Consider the following 26,553-nt stretch of genomic DNA (forward strand, 5'->3'; position numbering starts at 1 on the left):
TGGGCTCGTCGTCAAATGATCCGCCTAGTTCCTGTTGAAATTCTAAAGGTGATTGGCTACGCTCTGTGAGGGTGGAGTTCACTGACGCGTTCCGTTCGGAACAATAAATAGAGGGAACAAGGCTCCTTCCAGTTCACAAGTCTGAGAAGACGCATGAAGAAGTTCTTGCTTCAACAGTGATTGAACGGAACTCCTCTGCCTTCGTCCCGCATTATAGAACATTCCGGATTGATAACGTAACACTAACTTGAACTGTCTTTGTAAAATAATCTAATAATCTCTATTTTGTACCGTTAATTTTGATATAAAATGAAAATGGAGTCTCAGATCCGCCAGAACTATCACCACGATTGCGAAGCTGCCATCAACCGGATGATCAACATGGAGATGTTTGCCTCCTTCACCTACACTTCAATGGTAAGAAGTCTACCAAGATGACCGTTTTGTTGATCTATCTGTGTATTATTATTCCTGGGCCTAAATGCCATTTTTCACCTGACTTTTCTACAGACCTAGACAATTAAAGAACCAAGAAATTTAACTCCCTCTAGTTCATATTTGAGGTCTACTTTGTTATTAAGAGCTTTCAGGTAGATATAACAGTTCAAATGAAGCCGGGAATCTATCCTACCTTGGACAGAGCGCGTAACAACTCCTTGACGGGTTACTTGTCAGGTTACCAAGTAGACTACGGACTAGACTGATTCATGCCTTTGTCATCAAGTTTAGTTGCCACAACAAGAACAGAATGCTGTCATGTTCTTTCTTCTAAACACTGTTTTATGTTTATCCACCCAGGCTTTCTATTTCTCCCGTGACGATGTGGCTCTGCCTGGCTTCGCGCATTTCTTCAAGGAGAACAGCGACGAGGAGCGGGAGCACGCCGACAAGCTACTCTCCTTCCAGAACAAGAGAGGTGGACGCATTTTACTCCAGGACATCAAGGTGAGCCCCTGAGCATCTAAAACCCAGTTAGATTGTAGACTGATAGAAATGTCTTTACTCCATGGAGGAGTGTCTACAGCATTAAGTTGATCTAGAGAACCTGGAGTAGTCCTGAACATACTGCCTCTAACCACTGAACTGACAGTGTGAGGGCTGTAACTCTGTTCACTTTATCCTAACCTTAATGTCTGCTAGTAGTCCCTAACACTTCTGTGTTCACTCTGTCCTGTGTAGAAGCCAGAACGTGATGAGTGGGGCAATGGGCTGGAGGCCATGCAGTGTGCTCTGCAGCTGGAGAAGAATGTGAACCAGGCCCTGCTGGACCTGCACAAGATTGCCTCTGACAAGGTTGACCCCCATGTAAGTTATAGTGGATCTGCACATCACATGTCTATATCACATAGAATACAGGTACTGTCCCAGGAGATGATCAGGATGTTGTAGCTCTGATAACTAATGACACAGGATTGTGTGACCTGCTTCTTCACACGCACACAATAGTCCAGATGCACACAATGCATAAGGGGCGGCAGGTTGCTTAGCGGTTAGAGCGTTGAGCCAGTAACCAAAAGGTTGCTGGATCGAATCCTCTAGCTGACAAGGTAAAAATGTGTTTTGCCCCTGAACAAGGCAGTTAACCCACTGTTCCACGTTAGGTTGTCATTGTAAATAAGAATTTGTTCCTAACTTATTTGCCTAGTGAAAAAAGCTGCAAACACCTCATTATCTGCACTTATGCCATTACCACCAGGCTCTCGTGTGTTACTGTATCTACAATAGTCTGTAGTTATTCTCTTGTCTGACCTGTGTTTTCCCTCTTTAGCTGTGTGACTTCCTGGAGACCCATTACCTGAATGAGCAGGTGGAGGCCATTAAGAAGCTGGGTGACCACATCACCAACCTCACCAAGATGGATGCTGTCAAAAACAAGATGGCAGAGTACCTGTTTGACAAGCACACCCTGGGAGGCCAGAGCTAAACCACTTCCATCCCCAGGCTACGGCATCCAGCCTCAGACCAGGACTCCTGGCTTCTGTGATAGATCCTACTGGCTTTGCATTTATAGGGAGGGGAGAGTGTTAAACTGGTGCAGTGCAACACAGCTGTAACATTGAGGTGTTTTTGTTGACAACACTATTGTATTTTGGATTCAAGGCATCTTGTAAAACAATTAAAATATCACTCAAGTTAATTTGTTTTCTAAGTGTTGACCTGTAGTTATGGATGTTGTAATAGTCTATTCAGCTTCTTTGCGCCGTCTTACTGAGCATCTCAACTTCCTAGTGATAAATACTGACAATTGTAGACCTACTAGTGACTGAGCGTCATAACAGAAGTTTAACATGAGGTTTATAAAGGACATTACCTCTGACAATAGTGTCTTCCACCATATCTTGTAATAGTGCCATGTCAATTAAGGGCCCAACTGTCAACTCTAGGTCCATAGGAGTAAAATGGGTACCTACAGTTGATGTAGACCTTCACTCTGCACGTCACAAGTTTAGAAGATGGCCTACAGGTCAATCATACCCTTGTGTCTTGCTCGGTAAATCAGTTAGCCAGCTGTTATGGTGTCTTTATCTAGTGATGGGAAGTTCGGCTCTTACTGACTCAAACAATGTTTACTCATTTTGTTTATATCACTTGGTAATGCCTAATAGTTCACCTACAGCAAACTATGAACTGAAAATGGTAAATCTACAAGCCAGTCGTTCATAAGGGGCTTATTGGAGCTGTCATATGGTTGCAAAGCTACTTGTAATTTACCAAAATTAGTGAACTTTTATTTTGGTAATTAACAAGCAAGCTTAACTTATACTTTAACTGAAAATACTGCCACATTTTTTGTGTCCGCAAAGTACATGAGTTTCTGGTGGATAGACCATTTGGTTGAAGGGGAAAATGGCCTAATGAGGAAAGCGGCATCTTCCATAACTCAACTTTCTTCACACAACTGCCACCAACATTTACAACCAAGAAGTATGACATGGTAAAGTAATTGATTACATTTAAATAAAATATGTTTATGGTGTTCACTGAGTTGGTTTATATTTAGGGTAATGTTTTGCAGCTTTGTCATTCAATTACAAAATATATTTTACCTGTGGTAAGGCCACACAGAGGGCCAGAGATTTGTGATAACCTGACATTCACAAAAAGGCCACTAGATGGCATCTGATTAAATTGTATATTCCTTAATTGACCAACATTTGTATTTGTTATGGATCCCTATTGGCTGCTGTCAAGGCAGCAGTTACTCTTCATGGGGTCCAGCAAAATAAAGGCAGTTCTATACAATAAAACTAACATTACATTACTAAACAGATTTCACAACACATTAAGGGTTTTCTCTCAGGCCACTATTCTACTACCACATATCGACAACACAAAATCCATGTGTGTGTCTATGGTGCATATGTTATCGTGTCTGTGCCTATGTGTCTCTTCTCAGTCCCCGCTGTCCCATAAATTGCATTTTTATCTATTTTTTTAAATCTGATTTTACTGCTTGCATGAGTTACTTGATGTGGAATAGGAGCCATGTCATGGCTCTATGTAGTAATATGCACCTCCCATAATCTGTTCTGTACGTTTGGACTGTAAAAGAGACCTTGGGGTATGCACTGGTGTCTGAGTTGTGTGCTAGTAGTTTAAACTGACAGTTCGGTGCATTCAACATGTCAATACTTCTCACAAAAACAAGTAGTGATGAAGTCAATCTCTCTACTTTGAGACACGAGAGATTGACATGCATAATATTAATGTTAGCTCTCTGTGTACATTTAAGGGTGAGCCGTGCTGCCCAGTTCTGGGCCAATTGTAATTTTCTTAAGTCCTTTTTTGTGGCACCTGACCACACAATTGGACAGTAGTCCAGGTGTGACAAAACAAGGGCCTGTAGAACCTACCTTGTTGATAGCGTTGTTAAGAAGGCAGAGCAGTGCTTTATCATGGACAGACCTCTCCCCATCTTAGCTACTGTCGTATCAATATGTTTTGACCATGACAGAAGTTTAGTCTCAACTTGTTACATTTCCACATTATTCATTACAAGATTTAGTGAGGTTTAGGTTTAGTGTTTTAATTCATCAACATACATAGACACACAGGCTTCACTCAGCACCAGTGGCAAGTCATTAGTAAAGATCGAAAAAGTAAGGGCCCTAGACAGCTGCTCTGGGGAATGCCTGTCTCTACCTAGATTATGTTGGAGGCTTCCATTAAAGAACACCCTCTGTGTTCTGTTAGACAGGTAACTCTAGATCCTCAATATAGCAGGGGATTTAAAGCCATAACACTTACATTTTTTTCCAGCAGCAGATTATGATCAATAATGTCAAAAGCTGAAGTGAAGTGTTTTATTTTATGTTTCTGTATTTTTAGGCTTAGGTTGAAGAGAGGGCAAATAGGAGTTGCAATATTGTTCGTCCTCTATCAGCCTCAGTAATTTTCCATCCAAGTGGTCAGGCCCAGGTGGCTTGTCATTGATGATAGACCAAAATAACAATGCTTTTTAAAAATAATTCGGTCAGTTAAGCATGTATGTGTAAATTCAGAATTTGTTGTTGGCATATCATACCATAGTTTGCTAATCTTGCCAATGAAAAAATAATTAAAGTAGTTGGCAATGTCAGTGAGCCATCTGATTCAATGAATGATGGAGCCGAGTTTGCCTTTTTGCCCAACATTTCATTTAAGGTGTTCCAAAGCATTTTTACTATCATTCTTCATATAATTTATCTTTGTTTCCTAGTACAGTTTCTCCTTCTTTTTGTTCACTTTAGTCACGAGTTCTCAATTTACTGTACAGTACGTTTGCCTGTCAGCTGTGCAGCCAGGCTTATTTGCCATTCCTTTTGCCTCATCCTTCTCAACCCTACCATTTTCCAATTCCTCATCAATCCATGGGGATTTAACGATTTTTTTGGCAGTCATTTTCTTAATGGCTGCATGCTTATTAATAACTGGAATAAGTAATTTCATAAATGTGTCAAGTGCAGCATCTGGTGCTGCACAGGCATACTCCTACCTGGCTGGATGCCCACTCTAGCACGGCACTTGCGGGGGGCTGGGATGTAGCGCACCGGGCTATGAGCGCGCACTGGAAACACCGTGCACTCTACCGCATAACACGGTGCCTGACCAGTACCACGCCGCTTCCGGTAAGCACGGGGAGTTGGCTCAGGTCTAACGCCTGACTCCGCCAATCTCCCCGTGTGCCCCTTTGGGGCTGCCTCTTCACCTCCACCTGCTTCCCCGGCAGGCTGTTGCAATGGTCCAATAGCTGTTCCCAAGTTCAGTCTATTCTTGCCTCTAATACCTCCAGCGACCAGGATGCTATCACCTCCCGAGCACGGTGCTTGCTCCACTCCTGGTGCTGCTCCCTTCCACGCTGCTTCATCTGTTGGTGGTGGGAAGTTCTGTAATGTCCGTCGTTAGAGTGAGACCAAGGTGCAGCGTGGGTTGGGTTCATCTTTCTTTATTTTAAGCGTGAACCAGCAAAACAAGAAACAATACAACGAACAAAAAGCTATGCGTGCAAACACAAGCAACGCAAAGACAACTTCCCACACAGACAGGTGGAAAAAGGGCTACCTAAGTATGGCTCCCAATCAGCGACAACGAATTACAGCTGTCCCTGATTGAGAGCCATACCAGGCCAAAACACAGAAATACAAAACATAGATAGGAACATAGAAATATAAAATATAGAACATACATCAAAACACCGAAACACACAAAACAAACAAATCAAATCAAATCAAATGTATTTATATAGCCCTTTGTATATCAGCTGAAATCTCAAAGTGCTGTACAGAAACCCAGCCTAAAACCCCAAACAGCAAGCAATGCATGTGAAAGAAGCACAGTGGCTAGGAAAAACTCCCTAGGAAAAACTCCCTAGAAAGGCCAAAAACCTAGGAAGAAACCTAGAGAGGAACCAGGCTATCAGGGGTGGCCAGTCCTCTTCTGGCTGTGCCGGGTGGATATTATAACAGAACATGGTCAAGATGTTAAAATGTTCATAAATGACCAGCATGGTCAAATAATAATAATCATAGTAGTTGTCGAGGGTGCAACAAGCACGTCCGGTGAACAGGTCAGGGTTCCGTAGCCACAGGCAGAACAGTTGAAACTGGAGCAGCAGCATGGCCAGGTGGACTGGGGACAGCAAGGAGTCATCATGCCAGGTAGTCCCGAGGCATGGTCCTAGGGCTCAGGTCCTCTGAGAGAAAGAAAGAAAGAGAGAAAGAGAGAATTAGAGAGAGCATATTTAAATTCACACAGGACACCGGATAAGACAAGAGAATACTCCAGATGTAACAGACTGACCATAGCCCCCCGACACATAAACTACTGCAGCATGAATACTGGAGGCTGAGACAGGAGGGATCAGAAGACACTGTGACCCCATCCGATGATACCCCCGGACAGGGCCAAACAGGCAGGATATAACCCCACCCACTTTGCCAAAGCACAGCCCCCACACCACTAGAGGGATGTCTACAACCACCAACTTACCGTCCGAAGACAAGGCCGAGTATAGCCCACAAAAATCTCCGCCATGGCACAACCCAAGGGGGGGGGGGCGCCAACCCAGACAGGAAGACCACGTCAGTGACTCTCAACCCACTCAAGTGACGCACCCCTCCCATGGACGGCATGGAAGAACACCAGTAAGTCAGTGACTCAGCCACTGTAATAGGGTTAGAGGCAGAGAATCCCAGTGGAAAGAGGGGAACCGGCAAGGCAGAGACAGCAAGGGCAGTTCGTTGCTCCAGCCTTTCCGTTCACCTTCACACTCCTGGGCCAGACTATACTTAATCATAGGACCTACTGAAGAGATAAGACTTCAGTAAACACACCCCTGCCACGTCCTGACCAAACTACAATACCAAAATGACCCCTTTACTGGTCAGGACGTGACACCATGTACACTTATTGATTGCTAGGCATACAAATACCATTATTTCTTGGTACATATGAAACGAGGCCTTGTTTGGCTTCAACCGGACTAGATTGTGAACAACTCTTGGCAGAACACATTGCTTTACTGAAGTGAAGGTGATAAGCACAATATTGTTTGAACTGCAGCACGCCAAATGATTCGTTCTCGAATTTGTTGAGCAGAAGTTGTTTATGTTTTGCTTCTACAAAGCTGTGTCCATCATAACATTCAATAATCAATTAATTGCATTCAATATATATTTCTTCTCTATGCTGCCTGCAGCATGATCTATTTTGCCTACGACCATATGACAGACAGTTGTTGGTCGGAGCACATCACCAAAGGATTGCATATTAATCTTGCTGTATAATTCATTGCGGCCAGTAGGTCAAACTAACAACTAAAATGAGTCACTCAGAAAAAAACTAATCACGAGTTCATGACTCTTGAGTCAGTAAAAAGTTGCTCCAAAATAATTAATCGTTCTTGAACTGCACGTCATTAGCCAGAGGTGGCACCACAGGGTCCCAAGGTGGTGTGGCAAAATGTGTAAGTGTCTTTTCTGGGGCCTAGAGTGTTTCCTGATCTCATGACCTGGTCAGGTTTAACTCTGGGTCCTATTCGTAGGCCATGACAAAATATTATTGTTTTCGATAGCTTCCCTTTTCATCTGTGGTATGACTAAAGGACTGAGGGTTTTCTTGTCAGGTTATGTGGATTGGAAACACTCCTGGCCTAAGGTGGATCAAACTCTTTCAAACTACTACAAACCTTGCTGTTACTCATTCTGAATCTGACACCAAAAGAGCCAGAGACAACAACTTCAGCATACTCTTGTGTTTAATTAACTTCTATAGCAGGGATGAGCGTTATGCAAAGAAAAGTTACAATGTCTTTAAATATATATTTCCCTCTATGCACAATGTTAAGCAAAGGACAGACAGGTTTAAATGTTATGACATAATACCTATTATTTGTTCATCTGATTATAGTGCTCTTCTACAATTATTCATTCTAGGAGATTTATGAAAGGCAGAGTTACAATGAAGACAGTACACGTTGTAATCACTTTTTTTTAAATGCTCAAGTCATAAAAGCACTAACCTATTGTTGTCCTGGTCTCCATCTGGTCCACCAGAGGTTTGTTTACTAGGGCTCACTATAGGAACTGATTTCCTGTCAAATCCAATTATTCAATCATTAAATCAACTTCATTCAACATTTTCATTGAAAATAATATCCCCTTTTCATGAAGTAGATTTTATTGAATGTCATTCATTCTATTGCACTATTCTAACCAAAGATGCATTACCAGTTCATATCAGTAGGTGTCACTTTGCACTAGCTAGTCGAAAAAGACTGATGCCATGATAGCTGCCTGTCTCTGTATATGTGAAAGTTCTGGTTGTGTTAGCTAGAATCCATCAATTCATTCTTTCTGCATTAGCCATCCATGTGTTATGGTTGGACAAATGTGTTTTTTAGCTTTTTAATTTTAAAGACAGTGAAATTTGCACCACAAACATTTGTAAATAACCACCAGAATTGGAAATAAAATTATATGCCAACAAACATTACTGGACTAACCTTTTCAGGAACTTCAGTATCCCTTGGCTTTGGATAGCAGCAAGAGATCGTTTCATCGTTATCCTGTGCCAAACACATTTATTCAGTGAGTCTATTGATAAAAGTCACCTCGTCCGAGAGAGATTTACATGGTTATCAAAACCTCACGCCAAGGTAAGCCAACACGAAACACAGCCCTTATTTTAAGTGTTTCTAAAATCCTCTATGGGAAAAATGAATGGTGGAAAAATGATTGGAACCATCACCCTGTTTGACGGCTAGGTTTTATAGGTATTATGACACCTCTACTATTAACACATAGAAAGAACCAGGGCAGCTAGGTGTCTCACTTCCGTTTCCGGTGACATGCATTGAAACATGGCTTTATTTTGGAAAATATCTGTGAATTAACAGACTTATTTTCAAATAATTTTCAACATCACATTCAGGTGTGGGACGTTCACTGTCTAACAAGGAACAATAGCAGGTCTATTTCGCTCCAGCAGCTGGCATATTCTGTCCATTCACAATTAATCTGTGGGAACATGGCGGCTCTCAACACCCGACAACTGAAAGAGGTGATTGTTAGTGAGGAAATTACCCCCGACCACCCCTGTCTCAGTCTCCAGAAAATAGTACCAGTCAAAAGTTTGGACACAGCTACTCATTCAAGGGTTTTTCTTTATTTTACATTGTAGAATAATAGTGAAGACATCAAAACTATGAAATAACACATATGGAAACATGTAGTAACCAAAAAAGTGTTAAACAAATCAAAATATATTTTATTTTTGAGATGCCTTGATGAGAGCTTTGCACACTCTTGGTATTCTCTCAACTAGCTTCATGAGGTAGTCACCTGGAATGCATTTCAAATAACAGGTGTGCCTTCTCTTTCTTTCCTTCTTAATGCATTTGAGCATTAAGGTAGGGGTGGTAAACAGGACATAGCCCTATGTGGTAAAAGACCAAGTCCATATTATGGCAAGAACAGTCCAAAGAAGCAATGAGAAACAACAGTCCGTCATTACTTTAAGACATGAAGTTCAGTCAATCCGGAAAATTTCAAGAACTTTGAAAGTTTCATCAAGTGCAGTCACAAAAACCATCAAGTGCTATGATGAAACTGGCTCTCATGAGGACCACCACAGGAAAGGAAGACCCAGAGTTACCTCTGCTGCAGAAGATAAGTTCATTAGAGTTACCAGCCTCAGAAATAGGCAATTAACTGCACCTCAGATTGCAGCCCAAATAAATGCTTCACAGAGTTCAAGTAACAGACACATCTCAACATCAACTGTTCAGAGGAGAATGAGTGAATCAGACGTTCATGGTTAAATTGCTGCAAAGAAACCACTAATCAAGGACACCAATAAGAAGAAGAGACTTGCCTAGGCCAAGAAACACGAGCAATGAACATTAGGCCGTTGGAAATCTGTCCTTTTGTCTGATGAGTCCAAATTTGAGACTTTTGGTTCCAACCGCCATATCTTTGTGAGATGCATAGTAGGTGAACGGATGATCTCCTCACGTATGGTTCCCACAGTGAAGCATCAAGGAGTAGGTGCGATGGTGAGGGGGTGCTTTGCTGGTGACACTGTCTGTGATTAATTTTAAATTCAAGGCACCGTTAACCAGCATGGCTACCACAGCATTCTGCAGCGATACACCATCCCATCTTGTTTGCACTTAGTGGGACTATCATTTGTTTTTCAACAGGACAATGACCCAACACACCTCCAGGCTGTGTAAGGGCTACTGACCAAGAAGGAGAGTGATGGAGTGCTGCATCAGATGACCTGGCCTCCACAATCACCCAACCTCAACCCAAAAAACAGATAAAGCAACACCTCACGGCACAACGCCTCTCCCATATTTGACCTAGATAGTTTGTGTGTATGCATTGATATGTAGGCTACGTGTGCCTTTAAAAAAAATGTATGAGCCGCTCTTGTCTGTTGATGTTCTGTGTGTGGACCCCAGGAAGAGTAGCTGCTGCTTTTGCAACAGCTAATGGGCATCGTAATAAAATACCAAATTCCAAAATGAGATGGTTTGGGATGAGTTGGACCGCAGAATGAAGGAAAAGCAGCCAACAGGTGCTCAGCATATGTGGGAACTCCTTCAAGACTGTTGGAAAAGCATTCCAGGTGAAGCTGGTTGAGAGAATGCCAAGAGTGTGCAAAGATGTCATCAAGGCAAAGCATGGCTACTTTGAAGAATCTAAAATCTAAAATATATTTTGATTTGTTTAGCACATTTTTTTAGTTACTACATGATTCCATATGTGTTATTTCATAGTTTTGATGTCTTCTCTATTATTCTACAGTGTGAAAAATAGTAAACAATAAAGAAAATCCCTTGAATGAGTAGGTGTGTCCAAACTTTTGATTGGTGCTGTGCATTCTGCAATGGTCTATGTGCAGGAGGGCTGGTGTAATTCTCCCGTCTTATCCATATATCAATGTAAACAGGAGCTCAATTACGAGTCTCATTGCAAAGGGTCTGTATATTTATGTAAATAAGATATTTCTCGTTTTTGCAAAAATGTCTGAAAACTTGTTTTCACTTTGTCATTATGTCGTATTAGGTGTAGATTTATGAGGGGAAAAATGTATTGTATCCATTTTAGAATAAGGTTGTAACATAACAAAATGTGGAAAAAGTCAAAGGGTCTAAATTATTTCCAAATGCACTGTATCATACCAAATGGAGGGATACAAATTGACATCCCAAATCCTACAAATTTCCCCTGAGGCCCTTGTGCAGTCATTTCACAACATTTCTTAATGCAATCCGGGGAGAAACACACTTTGAAAGCAGCTTTCATGGCCACTGTTAAGAGGGAGATCCTAACTTTCCATTACTACTACATTTATTTCTGCTCTTAAAAATATGTGAACTGCACCATTTTAAAACATGAGTTTTTAGAAACAGCTTGGTTTAGGCATTACAGGAGGTATATGTATACAGCAATGCAACGCTTAGCCATTCTAGCATCGTCCAGAGTGGCTTGCCAAGTGGTTGTTAGCAAGCTGACAGTAGGCTAGGTATCAACAGCCAATCCAGAACATGTTGGAAACTATAGTGAACTTCTATTGGTCAATCGCGCCATGATATTGCCGAGTATTAGCATAAACTTCATGGTTTCGTTCTGTAAGACGGTACAATGGGCAGCATTGAATTCAACGGACACGGTACTGTGCTGAACAACCAATTGAAAATGGTAATCGCCCCCAGAGGGCTAAATGTATTTTATTTTATTTGTATTTTTTAATTAACCGTTATTTGACTAGGCAAGTCAGTTAAGAACAAATTCTTATTTACAATGACGGCCTATCAAAAGGAAAAAGGGACAGGGGCTAAATTACATAAAAATATATGACAAAACACACATCACGAACAAGAGAGACAACACAACACTACATAAAGAGACAACAACATAGCATGGTAGGCAGTAACAGAATTCTGTTGTAACAGATAGGCCTACATTATTCAGTGTTTGTACATCCTTGGCTGAGTACCAGTGGAAAGTTTGGGACAGTCAAGTCAGCAATAGCCTATGTTGCCAGCAACAAGATAATGTTTTGAGTTCATGATCTAGCTAATGATTAGCTCACTGGGGTAAATGAAGATGGGCAACCCCATGCTACAGGTTATCATGCTTATTGCTAAATAACACACCTGCCTGATAATATGGACCGATATGGTGTTGGGCTCATTTCTAGAAAAATTATATTTTAGATCGTGTCAGCATGATTTTATTTTCATTCATTTTGGAGTAATAAAATCAGTCTGAAAAGTCCAAAGTAATTAGCCTCTCTGTTTCCAGGTAACAACACAATACTTTTATTCATAATAGAATTTTCAACCTATTAGGACTGGACATGAATTCCTTTACAACGGATGGGTCCCATTATGTCTGGCGAAAACCGAGCACTGCATTCCACAGTAAGAACCTCATACCAACGGTCAAGCATGGTAGTGGTAGTGTGATGGTTTGGTGATGCTTTGCTTCCTCAGGACCTTGATGATTTGCCTTAACAGAAGGAACCATGAAATCTGCTCTGTATCAGAGAATTCTACAGCAGAATGTCAGGCCATCCGTCTGTGAGCTGAAGCTGAAGCGCAGCTAGGTCATGCAGCAAGACAATGATCCAAAACACACAATCAAGTCTACAGTCATGGCCAAAAGTTTTGAGAATGACACAAATATTAATTTCCACCAAGTTTGCTGCTTCAGTGTCTTTAGATATTTTTGTCAGATGTTACTATGGAATACTGAAGTATAATTACAAGCATTTCATAAGTGTCAAAGGCTTTTATTGACAATTACATGAAGTTGATGCAAAGAGTCAATATTTGCAGTGTTAACCCTTCTTTTTCAAGACCTCTGTAATCTGCCCTGGCATGCTGTCAATTAACTTCTGGGCCACATCCTGACTGATGGCAGCCCAATCTTGCATAATCAATGCTTGGAGTTTGTGGGTTTTTGTTTGTCCACCCGCCTCTTGAGGATTGACCACAAGTTCTCAATGGGATTAAGGTCTGGGGAGTTTCCTGGCCATGGACCCACAATATTCATGTTTTGTTCCCTGAGCCACTTAGTTATCACTTTTGCCTTATGGCAAGGTACTCCATCATGCTGGAAAAGGCATTGTTCGTCACCAAACTGTTCCTGGATGGTTGGGAGAAGTTGCTCTCGGAGGATGTGTTGGTACCATTCTATATTCATGGCTGAGTTCTTCGACAAAATTGTGAGTGAGCCCACTCACTTGGCTGAGAAGCAACCCCACACATGAATGGTCTCAGGATGCCTTACTGTTGGAATGACACGGGACTGATGGTAGCGTTCACCTTGTCTTCTCGGACAAGCTTTTCTCCAGATGCCCCAAACAATCGGAAAGGGGATTCATCAGAGAAAATGACTTTACCCCAGTCCTCAGCAATCCAATCCCTGTACCTTTTGCAGAATATCAGTCTGTCCCTGATGTTTTTATTGGAGAGAAGTGGCTTCTTTGCTGCCCTTCTTGACACCAGGCCATCCTCCAAAAGTCTTCGCCTCACTGTGCGTGCAGATGCACTCACACCTGCCTGCTGTCATTCTTGAGCAAGATCTGTACTGGTGGTGCCCAGATCCCGCAGCTGAATCAACTTTAGGAGATGGTCCTGGCGCTTGACTTTCTTGGGCGCCCCGAAGCCTTCTTCATAACAATTGAACCGCTCTCCTTGAAGTTCTTGATGATCCAATAAATGGTTGATTTAGGTGCAATCTTACTGGCAGCAATATCCTTGCCTGTGAAGCCCTTTTTGTGCAAAGCAATGATGACGGCACGTGTTTCCTTGCAGGTAACCATGGTTGACAGAGGAAGAACAATAATTCCAAGCACCACCCTCATTTCGAAGCTTCCAGTCTGTTATTCGAACTCAATCAGCATGACAGAGTGATCTCGAGCCTTGTCCTCGTCAACATTCATATCTGTGTTAATGAGAGAATCACTGACATGATGTCAGCTGGTTCTTTTGTGGCAGGGCTGAAATGCAGTGGAAATGTTTATTTGGGATTCAGTTCATTTGCATGGCAAAGAGGGACTTTGCAATGAATTGCAATTCATCTGATCACTCTTCATAACATTCTGGAGTACAGTATATGCAAATTGCTATCATACAATCTGAGGCAGCAGACTTTGTGAAAATTAATATTTGTGTCATTCTCAAAACTTTTGGCCACGACTGTACATGAAAATTGATTTGGAAGAGCATTTGAGGACCGGAGGTCAACTTTGATAGCTTGCTACTACTATAATTGATTTTAAGAAAAACAATATGTTTCTCGCCCATGATGTACCGCCGCTGGAGGTTCTGGACTGCGGGCCGCCGCTGAAGACTCTGGATTGCGGGCCGTCGCTGGAGGGTCCGGAAAGCGGGCCGTCGCTGGAGGTTCCGGACTGCAGCCCGTCTCAGGAGGTTCCGGACTGCGGCCCGTCTCAGGAGGTTCAAAAAATATAAATATATATGTCCCCCCACATCTAAAACCAAAGTTGCGCCCCTGGTAATAATAGTGGGAGGGAGCAATAGGGAGAGAGGGGGAGGGGGAAAGAGTACAGACTAAAAACACTGTGTCACCCTCCAGAACTTCAATTGAAAGAGTTATGTAATGGTTAACCATTTACAGTATTACTTACTGTTTATAACTTTGTGCGGCTGGTCACATGATTGACCCGGTCGTGACCGTAACAACAAGTTTAAAAAAAATAACAGACCGAGATGAAGAGGTCAAGGCGAGAGCATTTACTCCGCCCAAAATCTGTCCGCGTGAGATAAGGCCATTTATGTGTGGAGGTAAATAACAGAGTGTCAAATTACTAAAGGATTTAGATCGAATAGAAATTTCGTAATGGTTAAGCTTTTACAAACGCCGACACATATATTATATGTTGATGCACGTTGTATTCCGGCAACTTTGAGAAAAACGACGTTTAGTTGTGCGTGTTGTTTACACGCGTACCTGCCCTCTCATTGGTTAGAATCTGGCCTGTCTTCAATCGTTGAACACATGTATTTCCATTGTTAGAGTGGTCACTCGTCTCTCTTGTTAATATAATAAATAATCATTGCTTTAGGTCATGAGGTGTATCAGTGGGCTCGTCGTCAAATGATCCGCCTAGTTCCTGTTGAAATTCTAAAGGTGATTGGCTACGCTCTGTGAGGGTGGAGTTCACTGACGCGTTCCGTTCGGAACAATAAATAGAGGGAACAAGGCTCCTTCCAGTTCACAAGTCTGAGAAGACGCATGAAGAAGTTCTTGCTTCAACAGTGATTGAACGGAACTCCTCTGCCTTCGTCCCGCATTATAGAACATTCCGGATTGATAACGTAACACTTACTTTAACTGTAATAGTAAAATAGTCGAAGGAACTTTATTTTTGTATATTTCATTTTGATATAAAAGAAAATCTGCCAAGATGGAGTCTCAGATCCGCCAGAACTATCACCACGATTGCGAAGCTGCCATCAACCGGATGATCAACATGGAGATGTTTGCCTCCTTCACCTACACTTCAATGGTAAGGAGTCTCCCAAGATGACCGTTTAGTTGATCTACCTGTGTATTGTTATTCCTGGGTCTAAATGCCATTTTCACCTGACTTTTCTACACGCCTAGACAATTAAAGAACCAAGAAGTCTAACTCCCTGAAGTTCATATTTGAGTTTTACTTTGTTAAGAGCTTTCAGGTAGATATAACATTCAAATGAAGCTGGGAATCTATCCTACCTTGGACAGAGCGCGTAACAACTCCTTGACGGGTTACTTGTCAGGTTACCAAGTAGACTACAGACTAGACTGATTCATGCCTTTGTCATCATGTTTAGTTGCCACAACAAGAACAGAATGCTGTCATGTTCTTTCTTCTAAACACTGTTTTATGTTTATCCACCCAGGCTTTCTATTTCTCCCGTGACGATGTGGCTCTGCCTGGCTTCGCGCATTTCTTCAAGGAGAACAGCGACGAGGAGCGGGAGCACGCCGACAAGCTACTCTCCTTCCAGAACAAGAGAGGTGGACGCATTTTACTCCAGGACATCAAGGTGAGTCCCTGAGCATCTAAAAACACATTTAGAATGTAGACTGATAGAAATGTCTTTACTCCATGGAGGAGAGTGTCTACAGCATTAAGTTGATCTAGAGAACCTGGAGTAGTCCTGAACATACTGCCTCTAACCACTGAACTGACAGTGTGAGGGGTGTAACTCTGTTCACTTTATCCTAACCTTAATGTCTGCTAGTAGTCCCTAACACTTCTGTGTTCACTCTGTCCTGTGTAGAAGCCAGAACGTGATGAGTGGGGCAATGGGCTGGAGGCCATGCAGTGTGCTCTGCAGCTGGAGAAGAATGTGAACCAGGCCCTGCTGGACCTGCACAAGATTGCCTCTGACAAGGTTGACCCCCATGTAAGTTATGGTGGATCTGCACATCACATGTATATATCACATAGAATACAGGTTCTGTCCCAGGAGATGAGCAGGTTGTTGTAGCTCTAACTAATGACACAAGATTGTGTGACCTGCTTCTTCACATGCACACAATAGTCCACAGATGCACACTATACACACAATGCAGCTAATGCATAAATGGCGGCAGGTTGTCTAGTGGTTAGTGTTGGGCCAGTAACCAAAAGGTTGCTGGATCGAATCCCCGAGCTGACAAGGTAAAAATGTGTTTTGCCCCTGAACAAGGCAGTTAACCCACTGTTCCATGTTAGGATCTCATTGTAAATAAGAACTTGTTCTTAACTGACTTGTCTAGTTTAAAAAGCTGGAAACACATTATCTGCACTTATGCCATTACCACCAGGCTCTTGTGTGTTACTGTATCTACAATAGTCTGTAGTTATTCTCTTGTCTGACCCGTTTCCCGTCTTTAGCTGTGTCACTTCCTGAAGACCCATTACCTGAATGAGCAGGTGGAGGCCATTAAGAAGCTGGGTGACCACATCACCAACCTCACCAAGATGGATGCTGTCAACAACAAGATGGCAGAGTACCTGTTTGACAAGCACACCCTGGGAGACCAGAGCTAAACCACTTCCATCCCCAGGCTACGGCCTCCAGCCTCAGACCAGGACTCCTGGCTTCTCTGATAGATCCTACTGGCTTTGCATTTATAGGGAGGGGAGAGTGTTGAACTGGTGCAGTGCAACACAGCTGTAACATTGAGGTGTTTATGTTGACAACACTACTGTATTTGAGGCAAGGCATCTTGTAAAACTGTAAAACAATAAAAAAATATCACTAGTTTTTCTTTTCTAAGTGTTGACTTGTAGTAATGGATGTTGTTATAGTCTATTCGGGTTCTTTGCTCCGTCTTACTGAGTATCTCAATTTCCTAGTGATAATACTGACAATTGTAGACCTACTAGTGACAGGGTCATAACAATAGAAGTTTAACATGAGGTTTAGCGACATTACCTCTGACCACAGAGGGCACTATTACAAGATATGTTAAAGACATCATGTCAAATAAGGGCCAACTGTTAACTCTACCCCTAAAAGTGAAATGGGTAACTACAGTCAATGTGGACCTTTACTCTGTATCTCAAAAGATCGTCATTAGACGGCCTAGAGTTAAATCAAACCCTTGCTTCCTGCTCGGTAAATCCATATGGCGTATTTCTCTGGTGATGGGAAGTTTGGCTCTTACTGAAAGAAATGTAATGTTAACTCATTTTGTTTCAGCTGGTAATGCCCAATAGTGCCCCCTACAGCAAACTATGAGCTGAATTCTCAAAATAATGATTCTACAAGCCTCTAGTTCACCATAGAGGGGCTTATTGGAGCTGTCATATGGTTGCAAAGCTACTGGTAATTACCCAAAATTACTGAAATCTTCGTCATTAACAGGGAATCTAACTTGGTAACTCATACTTTAACTGAAAATATTGCTATTTTTCATGTGTCCATAGGGCATGGGTTTCTAGTTGAAGGGGAAAGTACTTGACATGGTAAAATTTTCATTTTTATAAGATAAAGGTAATGGTATCTAAGTTGGTTTATATTTAAGGTAATGTTTTGTGGCTTTGTCGTTCTATTTTGAAGTATATTTTACATGAGGCAAAACAGAGGGCCAGAGATTTGAGATCTGAAGTACCCAAAAAGGCCACTGGATGGCAGCTGACTAAATGACATCCTTAATTGACCAACATTTGTTATGGATCCCTATTAGCTGCTGTCAAGGCAGCAGTTACTCTTCATGGGGTCCAGCAAAATAAAGGCAGTTCTATACAATAAAACTAACTACATTACTAAACAGATTTCACAACACTTAAGGGTTTGCCCTCAGGCCTACTCTACTACCACATATCGACAACGCAAAATCCATGTGTGTGTGTCTATAGTGCTTATGTTATCGTGTCTGTGCCTATGTGTCTCTTCACGGTCCCTGCTGTCCCATAAGGTGTATTTTTATCTATTTTTTTAAATCTTATTTTACTGCTTGTATGAGTTACTTGATGTGGAATAGTAGCCATGTCATGGCTCTATGTAGTACTGTGCACCTTCCATAATCTGTTCTGGATTTGGGGACTATGAAGAGACCTGGTGGCATGTCTTGTGGGGTATGATTTGCTGTCTGAGTTGTGTGCTAGTAGTTTAAACCGACAGCTCGGGGCATTCAGCATGTCAATACTTCTCACAAATACAAGTAGTGATTAAGTAAATCTCTACTTTGAGCCATGAGAGATTGACATGCATATTAATGTTAGCTCTGTGTACATTTAAGGGTGAGCCGTGCTGCCCAGTTCTGGGCCAATTGTAATTTTCCTAAGTCCCTCTTTGTGGCACCTGACCACACGACTGGACAGTAGTCCAGGTGACAAAACGAAGGCCTGTAGGACCTACCTTGTTGATAGTTTTAAGAAGGCAGAGCAGTGCTTTATCATGGACAGACCTATCCCCATCTTAGTTACTGTTGTATCAATATGTTTTGACCATGACAGTTTACAATCCAGGGTAACTCCAATAAGTTTAGTCTCCTCAACTTCTTACATTTCCACATTATTCAGTACAAGATTTAGTTGAGGTTTAGTGTTTTAATTTTAGGTCCCAAATACAATGCCTTTAGTTTTTGAAATTCATGTATTTAGGACTAACTTATTTCTTGCCACTCATTCTGAAACTGACTGCAGCTCTTAAGTGTTGCAGTGATTTCACCTGCTGTGGTAGCTGATGTGTATAGTGTTGAGTCATCAGCATACATAGACACACAGGCTTCACTTAGCACCAGCGGCAAGTCATTAGTAAAGATTGAAAAAGTAAGGGGCCTAGACAGTTGCCCCCTAAATGTGCAGAATGAAATGATTTTTACATAACTCATTTTTGCTATCGTTCTTTTTTTACATCTGTTATTAGAAAGTGGCAAGGATGATGATTATTAACATGGTCTTTTGCCTGCTAATGCCTGCAATGCAGTGAAGAAAACGATATGACAACAATAATGTCTAATGTAACTGTCCCCTCTAACAATACAACTGGCCCCAGTTGAAATGGTGTAGAACCGCCACTGGCAGTGATTACACCTGCTGTGGTAGCTGATGTGTATAGTGTTGAGTCATCAGCGTACATAGACACACAGGCTTCACTCCGCGCCAGTGGCAGGTCATTTGTAAAGATAGAAAAAGTAAGGGGCCTAAACAGCTGCTCTGGGGAATGCCTGACTCTACCTAGATTATGTTGGAGTGGATTCCATTAAAGAACACCCTCTGTGTTCTGTTAGACAGGTAACTCTAGATCCACAATATAGCAGGGGATGTAAAGCCATAATACTTACGCTTTTTCCAGCAGCAGATTATGATCAATAACGTCAAAAGCTAATAATGTATTTAACCTTTATTTAACGAGGCAAGTCGTGGTTGAATTGCTGCAAAGAAACCACTACTTAAGGACACCAATAAGAAGAAGAGACTTGCTTGGGCCAAGAAACACGAGCAATGAACATTAGGCCGTTGGAAATCTGTCCTTTGGTCTGATGAGTCCAAATTTGAGACTTTTGGTTCCAACCGCCATATCTTTGTGAGACGCATAGTAGGTGAACGGATGATCTCCTCACGTATGGTTCCCACTGTGAAGCATCAAGGAGGAGGTGTGATGGTGTGGGTGTGCTTTGCTGGTGACACTGTCTGTGATTAATTTTAAATTCAAGGCACCGTTAACAAGCATGGCTACCACAGCATTCTGCAGCGATACACCATCCCATCTTGTTTGCACTTAGTGGGACTATCATTTGTTTTTCAACAGGACAAATACCCAACACACCTCCAGGCTGTGTAAGGGCTACTGACCAAGAAGGAGAGTGATGGAGTGCTGCATCAGATGACCTGGCCTCCACAATCACCCAACCTCAACCCAAAAAAACAGATAAAGCAACACCTCACGGCACAACGCCTCTCCCATATTTGACCTAGATAGTTTGTGTGTATGCATTGATATGTAGGCTACGTGTGCCTTTAAAATTGTTTTATGTAGTTTTGTCTTTGAGCCGCTCTTGTCTGTTGATGTTCTGTGTTATGTTATGTTTCATGTTTTGTGGACCCCAGGAAGAGTAGCTGCTGCTTTTGCAACAGCTAATGGGCATCGTAATAAAATACCAAATACCAAAATGAGATGGTTTGGGATAAGTTGGACCGCAGAGTGAAGGAAAAGCAGCCAACAGGTGCTCAGCATATGTGGGAACTCCTTCAAGACTGTTGGAAAAGCATTCCAGGTGAAGCTGGTTGAGAGAATGCCAAGAGTATGCAAAGTTGTCATCAAGGCAAAGCGTGGCTACTTTGAAGAATCTAAAATCTAAAATATTTTTGATTTGTTTAGCACTTTTTTTTAGTTACTACATGATTGCATATGTGTTATTTCATAGTTTTGATGTCTTCTCTATTATTCTACAATGTGAAAAATAGTAAAAATAAATAAAATCCCTTGAATGAGTAGGTGTGTCCAAACTTTTAATTGGTTCTGTGCATTCTGCAATAGTCTATGTGCAGGGGGGCTAGTGTAATTCTCCTGTCTTATCTTATCTACTATCTATAGTGCTGCAGAGATGGGCCTGAGCCCTATGACCATTGCATCATTACTACCTGGCCTGAAGACTCCCTAGTCCACCTGGTTTTGCCTGCAGCTGTGGAACCCTGACCTGTTCACTGGACATGTTACTTTATCCCGGGACCTGCTGTTTAGTTTCTCCTCTGTCTCCATCGACCTCTCAACCTCTGAATGCTGGGCTATGAGAAGCCAACTGACCTTTACTCCTGAGGTGCTGACCTGTTGCGTCCTCTATAACCACTGTGATTATTATTTGACCCTGCTGGTCACCTATGAACGTCTAAACATCTTGAAGAACCATCTGGCCTTAATGGCCATATACAGTGCATTCAGAAAGTATTCAGACCCCTTGACTTTTTCCACATTTTGTGACGTTAAAGCCTTATTCTAAAGCGATTTTAAAAAATCTCCCCGTCATCAGTCTACACACAATACCCCATTATGACACAGCAAAAACAGGTTTTCAGACATTTTTGAAAATCTCTATTAAGAAAAAACCCTGGCAATGTCACATTTACATAAGTATTCAGACCCTTTACTCAGTACTTTGTTGAAGAACCTTTGGCAGCGATTACAGCCTGGCGTGTTCTTGGGTATGACACTACAAGCTTGGCACACCTGTATTTGTCACATTCTTCTCTGCAGATCCTCTCAAGCTGTGTCAGGTTGGATGGGGAGCTACACAGCTATTTTAGTTCTCTCCAGAGATGTTCGATCAGGTTCATATCCGGGCTCTGGCTGGGCCACTCAAGGACATTCAGAGACTTGTCCCGAAGCTACTCCTGCGTGTCTTGGCTGTGTGCTTAGAGTTGTTGTCCTGTTGGAAGGTGAACCTTCGCCCCAGTCTGAGGTCCTGAATGCTCTGGAGCAGGTTTTCATCAAGAATCTCTCTGTACCTTTCTACATTCATCTTTCCCTCGATCCTTACTAGTCTCCCAGTCCCTGCCACTGAAAAACATCCCCACAGCATGATGCTGCCATAACCATGATTCACTGTAGGGATGGTGCCAGGTTTCTCCAGACGTCACGCTTGGCATTCAGGCCAAAAAGTTCAGTCTTGGTTTCATCAGACCAGAGAATCTTATTTCTCATGGTCTGAGAGTCTTTAGATGCCTTTTGGTAAAATACAAGCGGGCTGTCATGTGCCTTTTACTGAGGAGTGTCTTCCGTCTGGCCACTCTCCCATAAAGGCCTGATTGGTGGAGTGCTGCAGAGATGGTTGTCCTTCTGGAAGGTTCCCCCATCTACACAGAGGAACTCTAGAGCTCTGTCAGAGTGATCGTCGGGTTCTTGATCCCCTCCCGGACCAAGGCCCTTCTTCTCCGATTGCTCAGTTTGGCTGGGCGGCCAGTTCTAGGAAGAGCTTAGTGGTTCCAAACTTCTTCCATTTTTGAATGATGGAGGCCACTGTGTTCTTGGGGACCTTCAATGCTGCAGACATTTTTTGGTACCCTTCCCCAGATGTGTGCCTCGACACAATCCTGTCTCGGAGCTCTACAAACAATTCCTTGGACCTCATTTGTTTTCTCTGACATGCACTGTCAACTGTGGGACCTTATATAGACAGGTGTGTGCCTTTCCAAATCATGTCCAATCAATTGAATGTACCATAGGTGGACTCCAATCAAGTTGTAGAAGTAGCGCAAGGATTATCAATGGAAACAGGATGCATCTGAGCTCAATTTCGAGTCTCATGGCAAAGGGTCTGTATACTTATGTAAATAAGGTATTTCTCGTTTTGCAAAAATGTCTGAAAACCTGTTTTCACTTTGTCATTATGTCGTATTAGGTGTAGATTTATGAGGGGAAAAATGTATTGTATCCATTTTAGAATAAGGTTGTAACATAACAAAATGTGGAAAAAGTCAAGGGGTCTAAATTATTTCCAAATGCACTGTATCATACTAAATGGAGGGATACAAATTGACATCCCAAATCCTACAAATTTCCCTGAGGCCCTTGTGCACAGTCATTTCACAACATTTCTTAATGCAATCCGGGGAGAAACACACTTTGAAAGCAGCTTTCATGGCCACTGTTAAGAGGGAGATCCTAGCTTTCCATTACTACATTTATTTCTGCTCTTAAAAATATGTGAACTGCACCATTTTAAAACATGAGTTTTTAGAAACAGCTTGGTTTAGGCGTTACAGGAGGTATATGTGTCACGTCCTGACCAGTAATAGGGGTTATTTGTATTGTAGTTTGGGTCAGGACGTGGCAGGGGGTATTTGTTTTATGTGGTTCGGGGTGGTTGGTTGTTTAGAAGGGTATTTGATTTATTATTTCCGGGTTTTGGGCTATGTTATATGTTTTGTATTTCTATGTTCATTCTAGTATTAGTATTTCTTTGTTTAGGTCATTGGGTGTTGGACTCTCAATTGGAGGCATGTGTTTCCTAGTTGCCTCTGATTGAGAGTCCTATATATAGGTATGTGTTTGTGTTGGTAGTTTGTGGGAGGTTGTGCTAGGTATAGCCTTAATGCCCTGTTATTCAGCGGTGTGTATTGGGTACGTGTTTATTTTGGTTTTTCCTTCTTTGCCAATTCAATAAAAGAAGATGAGTGCACATAACCCTGCTGCGTTTTGGTCCGACAATGATTTTTCTTTATCATCTGACGAAGAAGATTGTGACAATATGTATACATCAATGCATCGCTTAGCCATTCTAGCATTGTCCAGTGCATTGTCCAGCCATTCTATCTTGCCAAGTGGTTGTTAGCAAGCTGACAGCAGGCTAGGTATCAACAGCCAATCCAGAACATGTTGGAAACTATAGTGAACTTCTATTGGTCAATCGCACCATGATATTGCCGAGTATTAGCATAAACTTCATGGTTTCGTTCTGTAAGACGGAACAATGGGCAGAATTGAATTCAACGGACACGGTACTGTGCTGAACAACCAATTGAAAATGGTAATCGCCCCCAGAGGGCTAAATGTATTTTATTTTATTTGTATTTTTTAACCTTCATTTGACTAGGCAAGTCAGTTAAGAACAAATTCTTATTTACAATGACGGCCTATCAAAAGGAAAAAGGGACGGGGGCTAAATTACATAAAAATATATGACAAAACACACATCACGACAAGAGAGACAACACAACACTACATAAAGAGACAACAACATAGCATGGTAGGCAGTAACAGAATTCTGTTGTAACAGATAGGCCTACATTATTCAGTGTTTGTACATCCTTGGCTGAGTACCAGTGGAAAGTTTGGGACAGTCAAGTCAGCAATAGCCTATGTTGCCAGCAACAAGATAATGTTTTGAGTTCATGATCTAGCTAATGATTAGCTCACTGGGGTAAATGAAGATGGGCAACCCCATGCTACAGGTTATCATGCTTATTGCTAAATAACACACCTGCCTGATAATATGGACCGATATGGTGTTGGGCTCATTTCTAGAAAAATTATATTTTAGATCGTGTCAGCATGATTTTTTTCATTCATTTTGGAGTAAAAAGGTCTGAAAAGTCCAAAGTAATTAGCCTCTCTGTTCCAGGTAGACCAACACAATACTTTTATTCATAATAGAATCTTCAGGACTGGACATGAATTCCTATACAACGGATGGGTCCCATTATGTCTGGCAAAACCGAACACTGCATTCCACAGTAAGAACCTCATACCAACGGTCAAGCATGGTAGTGGTAGTGTGATGGTTTGGGGATGCTTTGCTGCCTCAGGACCTTGATGATTTGCCTTAACAGAAGGAACCATGAAATCTGCTCTGTATCAGAGAATTCTACAGCAGAATGTCAGGCCATCCGTCTGTGAGCTGAAGCTGAAGCGCAGCTAGGTCATGCAGCAAGACAATGATCCAAAACACACAATCAAGTCTACAGTCATGGCCAAAAGTTTTGAGAATGACACAAATATTAATTTCCACCAAGTTTGCTGCTTCAGTGTCTTTAGATATTTTTGTCAGATGTTACTATGGAATACTGAAGTATAATTACCATTTCATATAAGTGTCAAAGGCTTTTATTGACAATTACATGAAGTTGATGCAAAGAGTCAATATTTGCAGTGTTAACCCTTCTTTTTCAAGACCTCTGTAATCTGCCTGGCATGCTGTCAATTAACTTCTGGGCCACATCCTGACTGATGGCAGCCCAATCTTGCATAATCAATGCTTGGAGTTTGTGGGTTTTTGTTTGTCCACCCGCCTCTTGAGGATTGACCACAAGTTCTCAATGGGATTAAGGTCTGGGGAGTTTCCTGGCCATGGACCCACAATATTCATGTTTTGTTCCCTGAGCCACTTAGTTATCACTTTTGCCTTATGGCAAGGTACTCCATCATGCTGGAAAAGGCATTGTTCGTCACCAAACTGTTCCTGGATGGTTGGGAGAAGTTGCTCTCGGAGGATGTGTTGGTACCATTCTATATTCATGGCTGAGTTCTTCGACAAAATTGTGAGTGAGCCCACTCACTTGGCTGAGAAACCCCACACATGAATGGTCTCAGGATGCCTTACTGTTGGAATGACACGGGACTGATGGTAGCGTTCACCTTGTCTTCTCGGACAAGCTTTTCTCCAGATGCCCCAAACAATCGGAAAGGGGATTCATCAGAGAAAATGACTTTACCCCAGTCCTCAGCAATCCAATCCCTGTACCTTTTGCAGAATATCAGTCTGTCCCTGATGTTTTTCTTGGAGAGAAGTGGCTTCTTTGCTGCCCTTCTTGACACCAGGCCATCCTCCAAAAGTCTTCGCCTCACTGTGCGTGCAGATGCACTCACACCGCCTGCTGTCATTCCTGAGCAAGATCTGTACTGGTGGTGCCCAGATCCCGCAGCTGAATCAACTTTAGGAGATGGTCCTGGCGCTTGACTTTCTTGGGCGCCCCGAAGCCTCTTCATAACAATTGAAACCGTCTCCTTGAAGTTCTTGATGATCCAATAAATGGTTGATTTAGGTGCAATCTTACTGGCAGCAATATCCTTGCCTGTGAAGCCCTTTTTGTGCAAAGCAATGATGACGGCACGTGTTTCCTTGCAGGTAACCATGGTTGACAGAGGAAGAACAATAATTCCAAGCACCACCCTCATTTCGAAGCTTCCAGTCTGTTATTCGAACTCAATCAGCATGACAGAGTGATCTCGAGCCTTGTCCTCGTCAACACTCATATCTGTGTTAATGAGAGAATGACTGACATGATGTCAGCTGGTTCTTTTGTGGCAGGGCTGAAATGCAGTGGAAATTTTATTTGGGATTCAGTTCATTTGCATGGCAAAGAGGGACTTTGCAATGAATTGCAATTCATCTGATCACTCTTCATAACATTCTGGAGTACAGTATATGCAAATTGCTATCATACAATCTGAGGCAGCAGACTTTGTGAAAATTAATATTTGTGTCATTCTCAAAACTTTTGGCCACGACTGTACATGAAAATTTATTTGGAATGGCCTAGTCAAAGTCCAGACCTAATCCCAATTTAGATGTAGTGGCAGGACTTGAAATTAGCAGTTCATGCTTGAAAACC

The 26,553-nt window shown here is 42.1% G+C and overlaps 2 protein-coding genes across 2 annotated transcripts; both read left to right on the forward strand.

The window, feature by feature from the left end:
• The first annotated feature begins 116 nt into the window (after positions 1-116).
• LOC115170835 (ferritin, middle subunit-like) lies at positions 117-2,137 on the forward strand. Its single transcript, XM_029727162.1, has 4 exons — positions 117-417; positions 799-945; positions 1,180-1,305; positions 1,769-2,137. The coding sequence occupies exons 1-4, from the start codon at positions 310-312 to the stop codon at positions 1,922-1,924; spliced, it is 537 nt and encodes a 178-aa protein (XP_029583022.1). The 5' UTR covers positions 117-309; the 3' UTR covers positions 1,925-2,137.
• Positions 2,138-15,201: 13,064 nt separating this feature from the next.
• On the forward strand, positions 15,202-17,260 carry LOC115170836 (ferritin, middle subunit-like). Its single transcript, XM_029727163.1, has 4 exons — positions 15,202-15,528; positions 15,905-16,051; positions 16,289-16,414; positions 16,888-17,260. The coding sequence occupies exons 1-4, from the start codon at positions 15,427-15,429 to the stop codon at positions 17,041-17,043; spliced, it is 531 nt and encodes a 176-aa protein (XP_029583023.1). The 5' UTR covers positions 15,202-15,426; the 3' UTR covers positions 17,044-17,260.
• Positions 17,261-26,553: the final 9,293 nt, after the last annotated feature.

This window comes from Salmo trutta, chromosome 32 (assembly GCF_901001165.1).
Source record: "Salmo trutta chromosome 32, fSalTru1.1, whole genome shotgun sequence".
In the NCBI taxonomy this organism is placed as follows: Eukaryota; Metazoa; Chordata; class Actinopteri; order Salmoniformes; family Salmonidae; genus Salmo; species Salmo trutta.

What these genes read in the sequence shown, in the direction of transcription:
- LOC115170835 (XM_029727162.1), top strand. Translation starts at nt 310, where the DNA reads ATGAAAATGGAGTCTCAGATCCGCCAGAACTATCACCACGATTGCGAA. An exon ending in TTTTACTCCAGGACATCAAG is followed by an intron (nt 946 to 1,179) that starts GTGAGCCCCTGA and finishes TGTCCTGTGTAG; the next exon opens with AAGCCAGAACGTGATGAGTG. An exon ending in CTGACAAGGTTGACCCCCAT is followed by an intron (nt 1,306 to 1,768) that starts GTAAGTTATAGT and finishes TTCCCTCTTTAG; the next exon opens with CTGTGTGACTTCCTGGAGAC.
- LOC115170836 (XM_029727163.1), top strand. Translation starts at nt 15,427, where the DNA reads ATGGAGTCTCAGATCCGCCAGAACTATCACCACGATTGCGAAGCTGCC. An exon ending in TTTTACTCCAGGACATCAAG is followed by an intron (nt 16,052 to 16,288) that starts GTGAGTCCCTGA and finishes TGTCCTGTGTAG; the next exon opens with AAGCCAGAACGTGATGAGTG. An exon ending in CTGACAAGGTTGACCCCCAT is followed by an intron (nt 16,415 to 16,887) that starts GTAAGTTATGGT and finishes TCCCGTCTTTAG; the next exon opens with CTGTGTCACTTCCTGAAGAC.